The 21,903-nt window shown below is 37.0% G+C and overlaps 1 protein-coding gene and 1 non-coding gene across 2 annotated transcripts in view; both read left to right on the forward strand.

The window, feature by feature from the left end:
* Nucleotides 1-6,320: 6,320 nt before the first annotated feature.
* LOC143271219 (vomeronasal type-2 receptor 116-like) overlaps nucleotides 6,321-21,903 on the forward strand; it is a 40,944-nt gene continuing 25,361 nt past the window's right edge. The window contains exon 1 of the mRNA XM_076563423.1: nucleotides 6,321-6,458. Coding sequence (XP_076419538.1) covers nucleotides 6,321-6,458 — 138 coding nt within the window. The remainder of the gene's footprint in view (nucleotides 6,459-21,903) is intronic.
* Nucleotides 9,739-9,841, forward strand: LOC143271232 (U6 spliceosomal RNA). Its single transcript, XR_013048454.1, has one exon. It is a non-coding gene; the product is annotated as a U6 spliceosomal RNA (small nuclear RNA).

The following is a 21,903-nucleotide window of genomic DNA, read 5'->3' on the forward strand; positions in this document are numbered from 1 at the left end:
TGTTGAGAAAGATTATTTCAACTATATTCTGAATACACAGTAAGTTTCTTTGTATCTTCTATGTAAATGTGTGAAGTAGATGGTTAGGAAGATGAGATTCAGAGCATTGCTTTGAGTCTTTTGTCCTGTTACCCAATCTGCACACCAAGAAACAACTCCAGATTCTTTTAGAGACTCAATGCTATTTTTCTTCTATTACTTTGTCCAAAGAGTGTTTTGTTATTCTCCCAGTTGGCCTCTTAATTATTAGGCTGGAAGCTGAGTGAAAAAGGACTCTGTGTCTTGTCCATCAAATATAGCCCTCCTCTTGACAGTTTCTACAGCACAGTATCTGGTGATGTCTCACTGAAAGAAACCCCACACTATTCAAGGAGTATCATTCTAAATGAGTGTAACGAAATGACTGTCAAATGAGTCTGTGTTGACCCTTTGATCACTATGAAACTCCTAATGCATGTGCTAGGACAACTAATATTTGTAATATTTGTGCCACCCTAGCTGCAGAGAATTTTTACATTGCTCTTCAGTTACTCTCTCCGAGGTTCTTCATGCAGTCAGATTATACCTTCTAAAGCTGCATCAAGAATAAAAGTGGAGACCAGTCCACTGTGAACTTCACATGTGTGCCTGTTTCCCTATACTTCACTTATAAACATGTGTAACACCTGACCTTTAATTTCATAGTCTAGTTCTTCACTCTCATTATAGGCAACAGAAGAAATGATTGGACTATAAACTATATGTTTGCATTCTTTGAAAGGTGAGGGTGCAACTAATAGTGGTGACTGCTTGCTTGCTTTTTTTAATTAAGAAATCTTTTATTCACTTTACATACCAATCACAGATCCCCCTTTCCCTCATATGACTGCTTATTTTCTGTTTTTTCTTTTTATTTTACAACACCATTCAGTTCAACATTATAGCCACAGATTCTTCTGTTCTCCCCCTCTGGCCCCCTCCCTCTCCCCTCCACCCACCCCCCATTCCCACCTCCTTCAGATCAAGGTCTCCCCCGAGAACCGGGATCGACCTGGTAGACTCAGTCCAGGCAGGTCCAGTCCCCCCTCCCAGACCGAGCCAAGTGTCCCTGCATAAGTCCCAAGATTCAAACAGCCAACTCATGCAATGAGCCCAGGACCCGGCACCACCGCCCAGCTGCCTCCCAAAGAGATCAAGTCAAATGACTGTCTCAACCATTCAGAGGGCCTGACCCAGTTGAGGGCCCCTCAGCCTTTGGTTCATAGTTCATGTGCTTCCATTCATTTGGTTATTTGTCCCGGTGCTTTATCCAACCTTGGCTTCAACAATTCTCGCTCATATAAACCCTCCTCTTTCTCACTAATTAGACTCCCAGCGTTCCACCAGGGGCCCAGCTGTGGATGTCTGCATCCAGATTCCTCAGTACTTGGATGGGGTTTTTGGCACACCTATCAGGTCGTTTGGCCATCCCATCACCAGAGTAGGTCAGTCCTGGCTGTCTCTCGACCATTGCCAGCAGTCTTTTGCGGGGGTATCTTTGTGGATCTCCGTGGGCCTCTCTAGCTCTCTGCTTCCACCCCTTCTCATGTGGTCTTCATTTACCATGGTCTCCTATTCCTTGTTCTCCCTCTCTTTTCTTGATCCAGCTAAGATCTCCCACTCTCTTTCCCTCGACCGTCACCCTTCATTGTTCCCACTCATGACCAGGCTGTTCATGTAGATCTCATCCATTTCTCCGTGTCTTTTTTGGGATCCAGTTTTCCAGGTAGCCTCACTGATGATGTGAGTAGCAGTCCAGTCATCCTTGTTCCACATCTAGCATCTTCCTATGAGTGAGTACATACCATATTTGTCTTTCTGGACCTAATAGATATCGACAGAACATTCTATCCTAACCAGAAAGAATATACCTTCTTCTCAGCACCCCATGGAACTTTCTCTAAAATAGACCACATACTTGGCAACAAAGCAAATCTCAACAGATACAAAATAATTAGAATAACCTCCTGTGTTCTGTCAGACCACCATGGTTTAAAGTTAGATTTCAACAACAAAAACTACAGAAAACCTACAATCTCATGGAAACTGAATAATGCTCAACTGAATCTCCAATGGGTTAAGGAAGAAACAGAGAAAGAAATTAAAGACTTACTAGAGATCAATGAAAATGAAGACACCACATACTCAAACTTATGGGACACTATGAAAGCAGTGTTAAGAGGGAAATTCATAGCACTAAATGTCCACATAAAGAAGTTGGAGAAATCCCACACTAGTGACTTAAGCACACCTGAAAGCTCTAGAACAACAAGAAGCAAAGTCTCCCAAAAAGAATAGACACCAGGAAATTATCAAAGTGAGAGGTGAAATTAATAAATTAGAAACTAAGAGAATAATACAAAAAATTAATGAAACAAAGAGTTGGTTCTTTGAGAAAATCAACAAGATAGACAAGCCCTTATCCAAACTAACCAAAAAACAGAGAGAGAGAGAATCCAAATCAACAAAATCAGAAATGAAAAGGGGGACATAACAACAGACATTGAGGAAATCCAGAGAATTATAAGGTCATATTTCAAAAAATTCTACTCCACAAAACTGGAAAACCTAAAAGAAATGGACATTTTTCTGGATAAGTACCACATACCTAAGTTAAATCAAGACCAGATAAACTATTTAAATAGTCCAAACCCCTAAGGAAACAGAAACAGTCATTAAAAGTCTCCCAACCAAAAAAAGCCTAGGACCAGATGGTTTCAGTGCAGAATTCTACCAGATCTTCAAAGAAGAGTTAATACCAATACTCTCTAAATTGTTCCACATAATAGAAACAGAAGGAACATTACCAAACTCCTTCTATGAGGCTACAATTACCCTGATTCCTAAACGAAACAAGGATACAACAAAGAAAGAGAACTACAGACCGATCTCCCTCATGAACATTGATGCAAAAGTACTCAATAAAATACTGGCAAACAGACTCCAAGAACACATCAGAACAATTATCCACCATGATCAAGTAGGCTTCATCCCAGGGATGAAAGTGTGGTTCAACATACGAAAGTCCATCAATGTAATACACCATATAAACAAACTCAAAGAAAAAAACCACATGATCATCTCACTAGATGCAGAAAAGGCATTTGACAAAATCCAACACCCCTTCATGATAAAAGTCTTGGAGCGATCAGGAATACGGGGAACATACCTAAACATAATAAAGGCAATATATAGCAAACTAACAGCCAACATCAAATTAAATGGAGAGAAACTCAAAGCAATTCCACTAAAATCAGGAACGAGGCAAGGCTGGCCACTCACCCCATACTTATTCAATATAGTACTTGAAGTTCTAGCCAGAGCAATAAGACAACATAAGGAGATTAAGGGGATTCAAATTGGAAAGGAAGAAGTCAAGCTTTCCCTATTTGCAGATGACATGATAGTATACTTGAGTGACCCCAAAGAATCCACCCAGGAATTGATAAAGCTTATAAACACCTTCAGCAACATAGCAGGATACAAGATCAACTCAAAAAAATCAGTAGCCCTCCTATATACAATGGACAAAGAAGCTGAGAAGGCAATTAGAGATACATCACCCTTTACAATAGACAAAAATGACATAAAATACCTTGGGGTAACACTAACCAAGCAAGTGATGGACCTATATGACAACATCTTTAAGTCCCTGGAAAAAGAAATTGAAGAAGATGTCAGAAAATGGAAAGATCTCCCATGCTCATGGATAGGCAGGGTTAACATAGTAAAAATTGCAGTCTTACCAAAAGCAATTTACAGATTCAATGCAATCCCCATCAAAATACCAACACAATTCTTCACAGACCTGGAAAGAATAATACTCAACTTCATATGGAAAAACAAATACCCAGGATAGCTAAAAGAAACCTGTACAATAAAACAACTTCTGGAGGCATCACAATCCCTGACTTCAAGCTCTACTATAGAGCTACAGTAATAAAAACAGCTTGGTATTGGCATAAAAACCGACATGTGGACCAATGGAAAAGAAATGAAGACCCTGACATTAACCCACACACCTATGGACATATAATTTTTGACAATGAAGCCAAAAGTGTATAATGGAAAAATGAAAGCATCTTCAACAAATGGTGCTGGCATAACTGGTATCAACGTGTAGAAGGCTGCAAATACATCCATATCTGTCACCATGCACAAAACATAAGTCCAAGTGGATCAAAGACCTCAACATAAATCCAGCTACTCTGAACCTGCTAGAAGAGAAAGTAGGAAGTAGTCTTGAATGCATTGGCATAGGAGATCACTTCCTAAATATTACACCAGTAGCGCAGACACTGAGACAAATAATCAATCAATGGGACCTCTTGAAACTGAGAAGCTTTTGTAGAGCAAAAGATACGGTCAACAAGGCAAAGCGACACCCTACAGAATGGGAAAAGTTCTTCACCAACCCCACATGTGACAGAGGACTGATATCCAGAATGACTGCTTACTTTCATTGTCACTTTCCTGAGTGACAGCTGTGGCATGTGATACTTGGCTACACTTGAAAATAGTTATGTACAAACACATCTCTAACATCATTTAAGAAGCATGCGTATCTTCTCTTTGTGTCTAAGGTGTTTATTTTCTGACACTTATATTTCCCTCTTATGTTTCTCTTTTTGTAATTTTACTAGTTAGAGCTGCATATTTTACCAACTTGGGCATAATATACACTTTGATTTCGTATATTATTGATAGTTGTTTTCAAACAAAGCACTTTAGTCCAGTAGGCAACAGTAACAGCTCAAGTCATTGATGTTTCTTATTGTTTAGTGTGCAGGAGTTGGTGTTTGAGATTCCTAATTTATACTCTCAAACTCTGGGTTGACTGGTACTGAAAATTTCAATGACATTTTTCCATGTGGTAATATAGAATATTCTAAGATGTTTTTTATTTTAGAAATGCAAAGATAAACATTTGTGTTCTTTCATAAAGATACTACAATTGTACAATTTCTAAGTGGAAAATAGATTGTATTTAACTGTGCGTGAATTGTTCAGAATGAAAGAATATGTTTGAGTTTGAGGTTTATTGGTCAGATGATATGAAACAAGTAAGAAGATATGGGAGTTATTATTCTTCCCAGATTTACCAGAAACTTGGCTCATGCATCATTTGTCATATGCTACAATTTCAAAAGGAATTCAAGATCAGGTTTATTGCTTGGTTAAGGACTGTGCCCTTGTATTTGTCTTCTGAGCAAGCTAAGAAATACAGAGTGGACAGCCCTCTCTGTGGAAAATGCCATGTCCCATCTTTTTTATGGCAGATGCACTCTCATGAACTTTATTAACTTATTGGGCAGCATCTGTCATAATTGGGATATTCCTAGACCTCTATAAATCCCAGCAGATGAGTATTTTTGATGGTGATTTTGCAGGAAATTCTGTCTCCACTGGTACCATTCTCAGATTCTAAGAAGAGTGTGAGGAGGAGACTGGCCTCACACTTATGTCAAACTGTGTAGTGCAATGTACAATTCAGAGACTTGATGGGACTTCCACATTTCCTTGTGTGAAACAAGATGAGGGAAGAACATCCAAGGAAGTAGATTTCCTAGAATATTTAGCAGAACAGTGTTTACCGGTGCTAATAAATTTTTAGGAGTGCATGATTCCTCATGATACTCCCTGTGTCCTAGTTCCTTTAGCTTACTTATGGACCCTTCCATCCTATCCTGTGTGATCATGATCAATTTCCATATCTGTTTCTGATGACCCCCAAAGACACATCTCTACCCCTGGCCATAATCTATTTGATGCTTCACTTCACCGTGAACAGGATTGGGCTGTCTATATTAGACAATGATCAGGCTATACAATTGCTTTCACATTTGAGAAGAGATATGGAAAAAAGACAGTCTGCTTCATCTTTGTGAGCATGATACTGGGCACATTTCAAAAGCTGAAGTGTATTATACCAAATCATGACACCAGCCATGAATGTAGTAATTATTTATGGTGACACAAACAGTATTCTAGCTTTGAGCTTTTGTATGTGAGACTATCTAGGTATACAGAGAATATGAGTCACCACCTCACAGTGGGATGTCACTACAAGTAAGAGAAGATTCACATTTGATTCATCCCTTTAATTATTGCACAAAACCATCCTTCGATTTCTGGTTTCAATTTTTTTGTCTGGACATTGACCCAACTCAAATACTCAGATGAATACCTGGCAAGGCTGGGGAATAATATTTAACTGTGAACTGTTTGCATCTAAGTGTAAGTCACTGAAAAACTGCTCAACCAATGCCTCATTGGAATGGCCAATGTTCCAGACTATTGACATGGCCATTAGTGATGGAAATTATGATGTATACAATTCTGTGTATTCTGTGTTCCTAGCCCTGCATGAGATCCTTCGTCAACAAAAAGATAATCAGCCAATGCACAATATGAAAAAACCTGATATTAGCTTCATGAAGGTAGTGTTTCTTCTATTGGATGATATTTGGTGTCATCAATGTCATAGTGCTTAAGAGTCTCTCAGATGTGGAAATCTAGTGTATTAAGAAATAATCACCAAATGGAAAGATTTTTGAACATTTTTTTTCTTTCTGAGTAAGTACATGTAGATGTTGTTTTTAGTCTCTAATGCAAAGCCAATTAAGTGGAAGAAACAATTTATGAATGAAAATCAGTGATTATATTACAAAGCACCCAAATATCAGCAGTCCATCCTAATATTGAAAACATATCAGCCCTTAGTCATTAATGTTCTCCATGTTGAGAAGATGAGACCTCATTTATTAATACTCAAGTATGTTGTAATCTGTCTAGGAGATGGTTTTCACAAGAGTCCTTAGCTAATTCTGCCCCCACTCTAGGCTCTGGGGAGTAATTATGCATAAAATTGTGCTGTGATTCAGTACAGTGCATATATGCATATTCATGTATGTGAAAGGATGCATCTTACTGTTTATGGAGGTATGTTTGTGTGTTTCTGTGTGTCTGTGTATGTATCTGTGTTGCTTTACATATACCTGGGTTTGTGTCTACCTGTGTATCTGTCTGTGTGCATTGGTCTGTGTATGTGTGTGCATGTGCCCATGTTGGTATTTGGCATGTTTCTGTGTAGTGTTTGACATCCTTATGTCTGTGTTGGTGTATATGGGTGTGTCTGTTGGTATGTCTTTGGATGTGGGCATAAATTTGTCTTTGTCAATGTCTCTCAGTGTGGTTGTTTATATCTGTGTATCTCTCCCTATGTATATTTTGCTGAGAACATGTATGTTTGTGTGGGCCTTGGTATATTTTGATTGTTTCTCTTTTTATGTGTCTATTTTGGTGTATACATCTCTCTGTCTATATGTGACAGCATGTTTCTCTGTGTGTCTTAGCATGTATGGGACTGTGTGTAAATGAGTATGTTGCTGTATTATGTATATATCTTTGTATGGATGTAGGTATCTCTGTGTGTAGCAATGTGTGTATGTGTTTGTATGTGTGAAGTTGTAACCTCATGATCTAATTCAGCAGTGTTACTGCTCTTACTTAATCTCAAATATTATATTGAGTAGATATAGAGAGAACAGACAGCCTTGTCTGTTCATGCATAATTTCTCCCCAGAGCCTAGAGTGGGGGCAGAATTAGCTAAGGACATTTGTGAAAACATTGTAATATGCTGATTACAACATATTTGAGAATTAATAAATGAGGTCTCATCTTCTCAACATGGAGAGCATTAATGACTAAGGGCTGATATGTTTTCAGTGGGGTTGCTTTGAGTTTCTTTCTGCAAACTTGGATTTTGGTTATAGGATGGTTGTACATTGTCTGTATTATGTTGAGATATGTTCCCTGTGTTCCTTCTTTCCCAAAGAATATTACCATCAAAGTTGTCGGATTTTGTCAAACGTTATTTCAGCATCTAATGAGATTATCATGTGGTGTTTTTTTTTTTTTTCAGTTTGTTTATACAGTGGATTACACTGACTGATTTTCATATGTTGAACCATCCGCCAAAATCTGGGATAAAATCTATTTGTTCATGATGGATGGATGATCTTATTGATGTGTTTTTGGATTCAGTTTGCAATTATTTGATTATTTTACATCTATGTTCATAAGGTGAATTTGTAATTTTCTTTTATTGTGGAATTATTTGTGGTTTGTGTATCAGATGACTGTGGCTTCATAAAGTGAAGAGGGAATCATTTTTCTGTTTATAATTTGTGGAATAATTTGAAGAAAACTGATATTAGGTCTTACTGTAATATCTGGTAGAATATCTGGTCTACCCTAAAGCCATCTGGCACTGGGATTGATTTGTTTTGAAGACTGTGAAAGACTGATTCTATTTCCTTAGGTGTTGCAGGTGCAATTCAATTGTTTGATCTTGATTTAAATTGGTAAGATGTATCTATTGAGAAAATTATGCAATTCTTTTAGCTTTTCCAAAGTTTTAATTACAAGTTTTCAAATGTGACCTAATGATTATTCAGATTTCCTTAATATCTATTATTATATCTCCCTTTTAATTTCTGATTTTGTTATTTGGATATTCTGTCTATCTTTACATTATGTTGGATAAGAGTTTGTTCCTTTTCTCAAAGAACCAATTCTTGTTATATTGAATATTTTTTATTGTTCTCTTTTTTTCTATCTTATTGATTTTATACCTTAGTTTGATGATAATAGTGTCTATTCCTCTTGGATGGGGCTTACTTCTTTTTGTTCTAGAGCATTCAAGTGTATTGTAAATTGCTAGTATTGGTTCTCTCCAGTTTTTTTTTTTGGTAAAAAAGTTAGATTAACAAACTTTTCTTTTACCAACACTGACACTTTATCTCATAAATTTGGGTGTATGCTATATTCATATTCATTTGGTTCTCAGGAGTCATTCATTTCTATGTTCTTGCCTTGGATCCCTTAGTCATTCATCAAAGACTTCAGTTACCATGAGTTTGAAAGCTTTTTGTTTTTTTTCTCTTGTTGTTGATGTTTGGGTTTAATTTGTAGTGGTCTGACAGGATGCAGGCGGGCATTTCAATTTTCATGCATCAGTTGAGACTTGTTTTTTGACCAATCATGTGGTCAGTTTTGGAGAAAGTTCCATGAAGTCCAGAAAAGAAAAATATTTTTTGTGTTTGAGTGCAATGTTCTGTAGATATCCGTTTGGCCTTTTGATTTATAACATCTAATAGTTTGAATATTTTTCTGCTTAACTTTTGTCTAGATTACCTGACCTTTGGACAGAGTGGGATATTAAAATTGCCAACTATCAATGTCTGGTAATCAATATGTGATTTAAGCTTCAATTATGTTTCTTTTACAAATGTGAATGCCCTTGCAGAGATGTTGAGAAGTGAAATGTTATCTATGTGGATTTCTCATATGATATATATGTAGTACCATTTCTCCTCTCCTTTTGTTAATTTTGGTTTGGAGTGCATTTTGTTAGATGTTAGAATGGCTTCACTATCTTGTTTTCTAGTTTATTTTGCTTAAAATATTTTTTCTAGCCCTTAACTCTGAGGTATGACTATTTTGACTTTGAGGTATATTTATTATTTCTAGAAGAAGGATGAATACTCTTTCCACATCCATACTGTTGTTAGTCTGTCTCTTTTTATTTTGAAGTTGATAACACTGATATGTCAATGACCAATGATTGTTCATTTCTTTTTTTATTGTTGTTGTTCATGGTGGCACTTGTGTGTGTTTTGCTTCTTTGATTTACTGGTAAGAAATTTTTATTGAGCTTGCTTGGGCAGCACATATACTGAAATTGGAACAATACTGAGAAGATTAGCATGGCCTCTGGGCAAGGATGACATGCAAATTCATGAAGCGTTCCATATTTTTTTGATTGGCTTGATCAGTTTGGGAGGCAACTAGGCAGTGGGACCAAGTCCTGTGCTCATTGCATGAGTTGGCTGTTTGAAACCTGGAGCTTATGCAGGGACACTTGGCTCATTCTGGGAGGAAGGGACTGGACCTGCCTGGACTGGGTCTACTAGGTTGATTGTAGTCCTCGGGGAAGGATTTACTCTGGAGGAGGTGGGAATGGGGGGTGTGCTGGGGGTAAGTGGAGGGGGTTGGAGGGGGGAGAATAGGGGAACCCATGACTGATATGTAGAACTGAATGGTGTTGTAAAATAAATAAATAAATAAATAAATAAATAAATTAATAAAAGAAATTATTAATTTCCTGTGTTTCCATGGATGAAATCAAATTACCTAGTGTCAGTTTTTCTTCTATTACCTTCTGTAGTACAGTATATGTGGGTAGATATTGTTTAAATTGGATTTATTATGGAGTATCTTATTTTCTCCTTTCATGAGGATTGATTGAATGTTTTGTTGGGTATAGTAGTATGGGTTGTCCTCTGTGGTCTCCTAGCATTTGCAGTACACCTGACCACATCACTCTGGCTTTTATAATTTCCATTGAAAAGTCATATATATATATATATATATATATATATATATCACTACAATACAACTTTTTCATTGCAGTATTTAATATTCTTTCCTTGTTAGGTATATTTAATCTTTAGATTATTTTGCTAGGGCATCCTTTTTCTGTTCCAATCTATTTGGTGGTTTTTGAATTTTTTTTGTATCTTGATAGGCTTCTCCTTTTCTAGGTTAGGAAAATTTTCTTCTACAATTGAAAAAAAATATATATATTCTTGGAATTTGAGATATGATTCTTCTCATTTTTCTAGTCCTATTATTCTTTTGATTGGCCTTTTCATATTGTTCAAGTATTCCTGGATGGTTTGTGTCAAGGATTTTTAGGATCTAACATTTGATAATTTGTAGATGTAACCAACCGTCTTATTAAAAAGGAAACACAGAAGCAATGTAAAAGAGAAAGCCGAGAGATCAGAGGTCAGAGCTAAAATCTTACCCTTTCTCCTGAGAGCTCCTAGCTTCCTGAAAGAGAGCTATTTCCTGTGTGTAAGTCATTTCATAGTCTTTTTTTCTGCCTTCTCATTGGTTGTAAAACCAAACACATGGCTGCCTCGTCACTGTCTGTATGCACAGCCCCTCAGTTCTTAAAGGCATATGTCTCCAATGCTGGCTGTATCCCTGAACACATAGAGATCTACCTAGCTCTTCTAGCAAGTGTTGGGATTAAAGGTGTGTGCCACCACCGCAACACTCTTGCTGTGTCTCTAATAGCTCTGACTCCTGGGCAACTTTATTTATTAACATACAATCAAAATCACATTTCAGTATAATTAGAATACCACCATATTTCCCCTTTTCTATTTTAATAAAAAGAAAAAAAGCAAAAGGTTAAAACTAACATAAGAAAAACTGTATACAAAAGTACAATAACTATATACAATATATACAAGTAATAAATACCTAAACAGGTATTTGACAAATGAGAGAAAATAATTCCATTATCTATCCTATTTTGGTAAATCCAAGATGTATTTAATGCACTTTCTATCTTAATTAATTTTAAACTATAACTAACTAATCTTCAACCATAACAAACTAATCTTCAACTCCCTCAGAGATCCAAGAAGGAAATAATATTAGCTAACAAAAATAAAAACAGGAAGTGCATGCAAGCAACTTCCAAAAAATTTGTGAGTTGACAGAAACAGCCAGTTGCCTGGACAGTCACCCGAGATTTCCGCAGTGTTGGGGCATCATCTTCAGCCTATAGGCTTAGCATATCTGACAGACTCATTTGTGAATTAGGATGTACACAAGGTCAAGAGTTCAACCTCACATTGGGTGAGAACAGTCCATGTACCAGAAACACCTGAATTCCACTAGTTGCATGTCATGATTCAGGATTTTAAATTCTGGAAATTGTTGACGGTTTTTGAATTCAGCTGTCCATTCTTCTTGGCTGTGTATATATGGCTTTATCTCAGCATCCCCTTCTTCTCCACATCCCTCTATTAAATGCCAGTCTACTATCGAGAGGCGTGAGCTTTCAGCTGCTGTTCCATTGCACAACAGAAGCCATTGGCCCTCTGCCTGTTAAGCTGCCTTTGAAGAAAAGGGCACTGTATCTTTTCCGGATTGCAAAGGCCACTTCAGGGATGGGGCCATATTGTCCTGGCCTCAGAAGCTGCCTTTTGATAAAGCCATAACCCACTTGTTTTGGCAAGTATCAGTAGTCCCTTGTTTCATGTTCTGTCTGTACATTTTGTCCTGTTGATTCGAGGATACTTTGTTGTCCAGTGGCTAACTTTTGCCACAATGAAAGTTGACTCCATATGCAGTTTCTTCAATGCCCATATTTTCTCTGAAGTAGATTGGTACTGCCAGGAGCTGACATATCTCAAGAAAAAAAAATTTTCTAAGTTATTAAAACATTTTAAATGCCATATTCTATAGATCTCTGAAGGGTTTGAAGATGACCTGTCTAAAACATCTCTGCTAAATCTTTAAAACATATCTAATATGACTACAAGTTCTATTGTAATATCTAACTACTAACTTTCATTTTTTTATATCCTAATAGTTGGTAATAATAACATTCAAGGATCAGAAAATTGCATTTTGTTAAATGAATGGTATGAATACAATTAGAAATATACATATAGCATTTTCTAACAATATCAGTTTCAAATTTGTATACAATATAAAACGATCCAATCCAATGTAAAGTATTTAAACCTAGTAATTGGCTTTTTCTTTTCTTTTTCTTTCTTTCTTTCTTTCTTTTTCTTTCTTTCTTTCTTTCTCTTTCTTTCTTTCTTTCTTTCTTTCTTTCTTTCTTTCTTTCTTTCTTTCTTTCTTTCTTTCTTTCTTTCTTTCTTTCTTTCTAAACAAGAACCTTAAATCTATTCTCCTTTGCTTAGCCTTTTTCCTAACCCTTGACAACAACTTGTAACCAAAACCCCTAAACAATGAAAATTATCCCAACCCCAAAACCCATTAAAAAGACCAAAAAACCACATGCCCCACACCACCTCTTTGGGAATGTGGGCGTCATATTCTTAAAATTGCTTCCTGCTGGGTATGGGCGAATTTTTCTTTATCCTGAAAGAAAAATTTTAGGTTAATTGTCAAATTCTAGGAAAGGTAACTGTATCCTTCATTATCCATTCTGTGTATAATGCCAAAGTTTAGGGTTTATCTCAAATCCTTATCCAAGTAGCCTTTGAGACTGGATCATCTCAGCTAGTCATCTCAAAATTGCTCTGAGCACCTTGTAGTTCAAAGTTGATCTGTAGATGATGTTTGTCAACTTAGTGATATTATTATTGTCTACGTGGAATTGTTGTTGTGGGGCCCCATCTTCTTTCTGGAGGCTTCAGTTGATGTTAGACCTGGCCGTGATTTCCTGCAGAAAACTGATAAGAAACTCAAACACAAAGACATATATATGCAGCTAATTGAAGCCTTTTTTTCTGGAATTAGTTAGTACTCTATATGACCATTCACATCTTAACAAAGTTTAAAATGTATATATATCTATATATGTTAATCTTGTAAATTTTGATATAAAATTCATACTTTAAGAAAAGTTTAATGAATCAAAATTGAATCAAAGAGATGAGATTAGTAATAAAAAGTTCCTTAATTAATTTGGCTTTTGTCCTGTCCCATAGCAGATGATTCTTCTATTCTGGCACGATACAGGGAGTTTGCATTTTCCTTTTAACAACATGCTTGGGTTTAAGAAAGGATAGAGCCATTCTCCAACTCCAAAGTCAGCTTTAAATTTTAATTGAACTGGGACTATTTGAAGACCAATAGTGTTAAATCTTTAGAGAATAGCAGAAACAAACATTTAGGAAGACATAAAAATTTTTAAATAATATATACCCATATGCCATTTCACTCTGTTTCTTGGGATAGATGATTTGTCCCTATTCCTCAGTTGTTTCATTTGTCCAGTGTTCTTCAGATTCCTTAACCCTCATTCTCCTAAAAGACAAAAACAAAAACCTTTCCCCAAGACTAATTTTGGGGATGTTCCTTTTTGGCAAGTTATTATCTGATTAAATGAAAAGGCATGTGTTACTGATACAAGTTAGTTTAAATTGGATGCTGATGCTGGTTGATGAGCTATCACCAACTCTAAATAAGAGGTTTCTCTTGATCAAATTAAACCTTTATCAATTTTGATGGTATCCACAGCTTATCTTCTCCTGTAGAAACAAAAGCAAAACTTTGTCCCCAATGTAATACATACCCTGGTTTCCATTCTGAGGTCAGCAAATCCTTAAAGTATATAGGCTGATTTAATTCTGTAGTTTTTTTCTATTATCCAGTGTCTCTCTGCAGCTGTTGTTCCTTTCACATTGGCATTGAGAAAATTCCAAGTTAATAGAGCATTATGCAGCCTATTTCTGGGGGTTTTTGTTACCCCTTTCTGTTTATTTAGCATATCCTTTAGAGTTCTGTTTGATCTTTCTGTAACTGATTATGTGGTATACCTGTAATATGCTTTATATTATGATAAGCAAAAACCTGTTTCATTTTAACAGAGACATATGATGGAGCATTGTCAGTTTTGATTTGTGCAGGTATATCCATGATGGCCATAACTTCTAGCAAATGAGTGATTACAGAATCAGTTTTTTCAGAACTCAAAGCAGTTGCCCATTGAAATCCTGAATAAGTATCGATAGTGTGGTGTACATATTTCAATTTTCAAAATTCTGCAAAGTGAAACATGTCCATCTGCCAGATTTCATTTCTCTGAGTACCCTTTGGGTTACATCCTGCTGGTAATGGCGTTTGATTGTAGAAGGAACAAGTAGGACATTTCTTTACTATTTCTTTGGCTTGTTTCCAGGTTATGGAAAAATCATTTTTTAACCTTTACTATTGACATGATGTTTTTTTTATGAAATTCTGAGGCCTCCAGCACATTTTCTATCAATAATTTATCAATCTCATCATTGCCTTGTGATAGAGGGCCTAGCAGACCAGTATGGGATCGAATGTGAGTTATATATAAAGGATGACTCTTTTATCCTGATTGTATCTTGTAATGGAATAAATAGTGAATTTAATTCTGAAGCATCAGGGTTAAATTCTGCAGTCTCAATATGTAATACCACTCTTTCAGCATACTGAGAGTCAGTAACTGTGTTGAGAGGTTCTGAAAAATCCATTAATACCAACAGAATAGCATACAATTCTGATTTTTGAACTGAAGAATACGGACTTTGAAGCACTTTACTTAAATTTTCTGATTTGTAACCTGCCTTTCCTTCTTTGTTGGCATCTGTATAAAATGTATGAACTCCAGATATGGGTTTTTCCCGTACAATTTGAGGCAATATCCAATCAGCTCTCTTTATAAGATCAATTCTATCACTTTTAGGATATTTGCTGTTAATTTCTCCCAAAAAATTACTGCAAGCTCTTTGCCAAGGTTCACTTTCTGTTCATAATTTTCCATGTCATCCTTAATTAAAGGTATGAAAATTTCTGCTGGGTCTATTCTTGCTAATTGACGAAGTCTCATTTTTCCTTTGCAAATCAAGTCAGAGATTTTTTTCCACATAAGTTTATAATTTTTTATTTGGTTTATTTGGTAAAAATATCCATTCCAATATAATATCTTCCCTCTTCATTAATATTCCAGTAGGAGAATGCCCAGAAGATAAAATAACCAAAATGCAATCCAGCTTTGTATCAATACTATCCACGTGCCCTTCATGTACTTTCTTTACTACCAAGGCCAATTATTACTCAGGTTCAGGTGATAATTCTCTTGGACTATTAAAGTTCTTGTCACCTTCTAAGGTTTTGAAAAAATTAGTCAGTTCCTCATTTTTTTACCCCAACAATAGTTTGTAGATGAGAAATGTCTCCTAATGATCTTTGACATCCATTAAGAGTCTGTAGTCTATCTCTCCTAATTTGCACCTATTGGGGTCTAATTTTTTGTAGCTCTATTTTATGTCCTAAATAATTAATAGAATCTCCTCTTTGTATCTTTTCAGGAGCAATTTGTAATCCCCAGCAGGGCAAAATTTCTTTACTTCTTCAAACATCCTTTCTAAAGTATCTGCATTTGAGTCAGCTAGTAAAATATCATCCATATAATGATAAATTATAGATTTAGGAAATTTTTTATGTTTCACTTCCAATGGCTGTTGTACAAAATATTGGCACAGAGTTGGGCTATTCAACATTCCCTGTGGGAGGACCCTCCATTGAAATCTTTTAACCGGTTGAGAATTACTATAAGTAGGCACTGTAAAAGCTAATCTTTCTCTGTCTCTTTCTTGTAAGGGTATTGAAAAGAAACAGTCTTTTAAATCAATAACTATGAGAGGTCATCTTTTTTTGTAACAGAGTAGGCAAAGGCATCCCAGATTGTAGAGAGACCATTGGCTGAATTACTTTGTTAATTGCTTTAAGGTCTGTTACCATTCTCCATTTACCAGATTTCTTTTTAATAACAAATACAGGAGAATTCCAAGGGCTGGTTGATTCTTTAATATGCTGAGCATTTAACTGTTCTTCTACCAGTTCTTCTAAAGCCTGGAGTTTCTCTGTTGTTAAAGGCCAGTGCTGAACCCATACAGGCTTGTCTGTTAACCATTTTAAAGGTAGAGCTGTTGGTGTCTTTGGAAGATCATCAGTTGATGTGCCCTTATCTTGTATAATATGGATGGCTGGTGACCAATCATTAGAACAACATCTTCTAATATTTCTCTCAGAAATATGTGCTAGTTTATGATTTGTTTTTGAGATTGGAGGGATGTTAATCTTAGTATTCCATTGTTGCAATAAGTCTCAACCCCACAGGTTCATAGTTATGTTAGCCACATATGGTTTTAATTTTTCGCTCTGTCCTTCTGGACCTATACATTCGAGCCAACTTGCACTCTGTTTCACCTGAGATAATGTCCCAGTTCCTAACAGTTGAACATTTACCGCCTGAAGAGGCCAAGTTGGATGCGAACATTCTCGTGCAATTATGGTAACATCCACAGCTGTGTCTACCAGACCAGACAACAAAACACCATTTATTTTTATCGTTAATTTTGGTCTTTGTTCATTAATAGAAGTTTGCCAAAATTTTTTCTTTATGTTTTCTCCTTAATTTTCTATTCTCTCTGTTTCATCATCCTGACCAGCATGATTTATTCCAATAGGCATTTGGTTATTTAATCGCTCTGAGCAGGGATTTCCTCTATGACTGCAGGAAAGGTTTGAACTGGATTTGCTATGGGGGCCTGCATGAGGCCCCTCTGGGAGTTTCTCGAAGACTGAGGCAAAGGATTACCCTGTCTGTCCTTTGTTGATCTACATTCGTTGGTCCAGTGTTTTCCCTTACCACAACTTCTGCATACTCCAGAAGGAAGGGGCATTCTGTTGCCATTGTTCCTTGTGTTTCTAGAAATGACCTATTCATAGTCCCTTTTCAAATGTCCTTGCTTTCCAAATCCAAAACATCTAACATTCCTCAAACCTTTTGAAATTGCTTCTCCTACCCACACATCATCATGCTAATGAGCCTCAACATTAACCGTGTCTCTAGTCCAATCTTCCAAAGGTGCAGATCTTGCTTTTAACGGCCTGATTATTCATTTGCATGCTGCATTTGCATCCTAAAAGGCGAAAGATTCAACTATTGCCTTACTAGCTGCTGAATCCGAGACCATGCTCTTTATTGCTGAAGCCAGTCTTCGTAAAAAATCTGTAAAAGATTCTTTTGGTTCTTGCATAACCTTTGTAAATTAAATCAGATTTTTTCCTCGTTTCTCAACTCTGTCCCATGCATTCAAGGCTGCTGTTTGACATAAAATTAGGGTTTGGACATCATATAAACATTGTGTTTGTACTGAAGCATATTGGCCTTCTCCAATAAGCTGATCCTAGCAAACTTGTATTCCTTTATCCCTCCATTGTTTTTCTATGTTTTTAGCCTCATTCTTGAACCACGTTAGAAATTGAAGTCTCTGGCTGGGTTCCAGAACAGCTTGTGCAAGGTCCCGCCAGTCCTGTGGTACAATCCTATTATATGTTGACCAAGAGTTTAACATTTGCTTTACATACAGGGAATGCATGCCATAATATACTATTGCCTCCTTAAACCTTTTTAAATCCAACATTTCAATTGGAGCACAAAGATTTTGTGTAGTCATTTGATCAGGCATCTGCTGTACGGTTACAGGATAAATTAAGGGTGACTGTGTGAAAGCAGGCTTTCTTTCTGTAACCTTATGATCCAAACTTGAAACAACATCACTGTTAATTTCTTCTATCTGAATTTTTACAGGTTTAACAAGTTTTTCTAAAGCTGTTATCCTGGCACTTAAATTGATTATCTTTTTATATATTAAAATGAGCATAAGCATATCGATAAACTGCATAATTCCAACAATACTAATTTTCTCATATAGTTGTTCCATTGTCAGACTGCCTAAAATTTCGAACAAAACCCAAGTTTCTTCCAATGTACACATAAAACCCATTTTTTTAATGTGGAAAAAATTTCTCTTTTAAATAGTTTCCTTTAAAATATCTGATATGTTATGACTTACCAAATATGCATAGAACAGTAGAAATCTGATGAAATTTCAAAACAGCCACCTAGTGTCTGATGTGTAAATCCAGAGAGAGAGAGATAGAGAGAAAGAAAGACAGAGAGAGACAGAGAGAGAGAGAGACAGAGAGAGAGAGAGAGAGACAGAGAGACAGAGAGAGAGAGAGAGAGAGAGAGAGAGAGAGAGAGAGAGAGAGAGAAAGCACAGAAAAATGCTTAGCTGGCTAAAGCTTAAATCCAGCCATGAGTTCCCTCTTGAGGTGAGGTGAGTCAAGGCTTGGCTCTGGCTTCCTTAAGCTATGACCACATGTATTGGCTTTACAGGCAGGGGCCCTGTTCTGCAGGGCAGGCCTGAGTTGTTTGTAGCACCGGCTTTAAGGAAGCAGGCTTTAAGCAAGCAGCTCACAGTTAGTCCGGCCTGAGGCCAAGCAGACCTAGGCCCAGGCTAAAAAACCGATCACCCGGCCTGCTGCCCTTGCAGGAAAGTGGACCTGCCACCAAGCCAAGCAGTTTTTAATGGATTATTGTCCCGTTGGTCGCCAGATGTAGATGTAACCAACCGTCTTAATAAATAAGAAACACAGAAACAAATTAAAAGAGAAAGCAGAGAGGTCAGAGCTCAGAGATAAAATCTTACCCTTCCTCCTGCGAGCTCCTAGCTTCCCGAAAGAAAGCTATTTCCTGTGTGTAAGTCATTTCATACTCTTTTGTTCTGCCTTCTCATTGGTTGTAAACCCAAACGCGTGACTGCCTCATCACTGTCTGTATGTACAGCTCCCCCAAGTCTTAAAGGCATATGTCTCCAATATTGGCTGTATCCCTGAACACACAGAGATCTACCTAGCTCTTCTACCAAGTGTTGGGATTAAAGGCATGTGCAACCACCGTCACACTCTTGCTATGGCTCTAATAGCTCTGACCCCCAGGCAACTTTATTTATTAACATACAATCAAACTCACATTTCAGTACAATTAGAATACCACCACAATAATTGAATCTATTTTTTCTCTCATATCTCAATGCCTCAGATTCTCTGTTCCATCTCTTGTATTTTGTGGGCGATGCTGATGTGTGCAGTTCCTGTTTACTTACCTAGATTTTCCTTTTCCAGAATTCGCTCAGTTTGTGTTTTCTTTATTGTTTCTAATTCGTTTTCAAGTCTCTTTTATTAAGAAATTTATTCATTTTACATACCTACCACAGATTCCCCTTTTTTCCCTCCTCCTGCCCCTCAGCATTCCCTCCTAACCCATTTTGCATTCCCTCCTCTGACAAGGTAAGGCCATCTATAAGAAGTCAGCAGAGCTTGGTGCATTCAGTTGAGGCAAGTCCAACACTCCACCCCCACATGAAGGATGTGCATGGTATTCAACTGTAGGTAGTGGGCTCCAGAAAGCTGGCTCATGCATCATGGATGGATCCTGATCCTACTGAGAAGGGCCCCTTAAACAGATCAAGGTATACAAATGCCTCAATTATGCAGACAGCCTAGTTGATTCCCATGGAGAAAATACAGGTGTTGGTCTAAAGTTTATCTTGGTATGGGTGTCTCTGTATATTTCCCCATCATGATAATGATGTTTCTTGCTCATAGAATCCCTCTTCTCTTTCTTTGATTCGACTCCTGGAGCTTGGCCTGGTGCTTGGCTGTGGTTGTTTGCATCTGCTTCCATTAGTTACTGGATGAAGGCTCTATGATGACAGTTATGGTATTTACCAATCTGATTACTAGGGTAGGTCATGTTCAGGTACCATTTCCAGTATTGCTAGTAGTCTAAGCCTGGGTCATTTTTGTTAATTCTCGGAATATCCCTAGCACCAAGTTTCTCTTTATCCCCATGATGTCTCCCTCTAACATGCTATCTCTTTGATTGCTCTCCCACTCTGTTCATATCCAGCTCAACCCTTCTGTTCCCTCATGTTCTCATCCCTGATCCCATGCCTGCTATTCCCCCCCTTTCGGTTTACTCATGGAGATTTCATCTATTTCCCTTTCCCAGGGCAATTCAAGCATCTCTCTTAGGGCTGTCCTTGTTAGCTAACTTCTCTGAGCTGTAGGTTATAGTCTGGTTATTCATTGCTTTATATCTAGTATCCCCGAATGAGTGAGGACAAGTCATGTTTATTCTTCTGAGTCTCAGTTGCCTCACTCAGCATGACATTTTCAAGATCCATCCTTTCAGGTCTTAAAGTTATATTCGTTTCTTTCAACTGATTTCCCACCTTCTTTAAAAGATTTACTCATTTTCTACACTGTTTCATTTGTCTTTTCCTCTATTTCTTTCAGGGTTTTTTTTTTCCCATTTCTCACTTAAGGTCCTCAACCATCTCCAAGAAGTTGGTCTTAAGGTCTTTTTTATTCTACTTCAGCTGTGTTGGAATAGTCAGGGCTTGCTGTAGTAAGACATCTGGCATTGCTAGTGACATATTGCCTCAGTGGTTGTTGATAGTATACTTACAATTTGTCTAGGCTTTTAAGTTTGTTGGTGAATATAAGCCAAGTGCTTATTTTTATGTTCATCTTATTTGGATGTTTTGTTCCTTTGTTTCTGTTTTCTTTTTTCATTCCAGTTGGCCTGAAGTTCTTACCACACTTTCTGCATAGTCCAGAATGGAGAGACATGCTTTTGCCTTTGTTCTTTGAATAAACATTCTTTTAAGGAACACCCTGTTTATACTCGCTTTTCTAATAATTTTGTTTACAACAACCAAAACTCCTATTTTTCTTTCCTCAAAGGTTTTGAAATCACTTCTATCCACATATCATCATGGTCATGAGACTCAATATTAATTTTGTCCCTGATCCAATCCTCTAAGGGTGCTGATCTTGCTTTCAATGGCCTGATTATTCTTTTTCAGGCTGCATTTGCATTCTCAAAAGCCAATCATTCAATTATTATCTGTCCAGCTTCTGAATTTGGTATTATTCTATATACTGCTGAAGACAGCCTTTGTAAGAAATCTGTGAAGGATTCTCTGGGATCCTATAGACCTTTTTTGAATGATTCAATATTTTTCCTGCCTTCTCAATTCTGTTCCATGCATTCATTGCTGCCATGTGACATAGAATTAAGGTTTGGCTATCATATAAACATTATCTTTGTATATTAGCATATTCACCTTATCCAAGCAGTTGATCCTGGTAAATATTCACACCTCTTGTTCTACATTGGCTTTTTATTGTCATAGCCTCCTCCTTTAATCCTGTTCTCTACTGTAGTTATGCTCAAGACTCTAGGACATCTATTAACAATTCTTTCCAGTGCTGAGGAGTAATTCTATTACAAGTTTGCCATGATTTTAACTTTTGCTTTACAAGTAGAGAATGCATGCCATATGATGCTATAGCTTCCTTAAATCTCTCATTTCCACTGGAGTCCAGTTAGCTTGTACATGCCCTTGAGCAGGTAATACCTGTAAGGTTAG

The sequence above is a fragment of the Peromyscus maniculatus genome, chromosome 1 (assembly GCF_049852395.1).
Source record: "Peromyscus maniculatus bairdii isolate BWxNUB_F1_BW_parent chromosome 1, HU_Pman_BW_mat_3.1, whole genome shotgun sequence".
Lineage (NCBI taxonomy): Eukaryota > Metazoa > Chordata > Mammalia > Rodentia > Cricetidae > Peromyscus > Peromyscus maniculatus.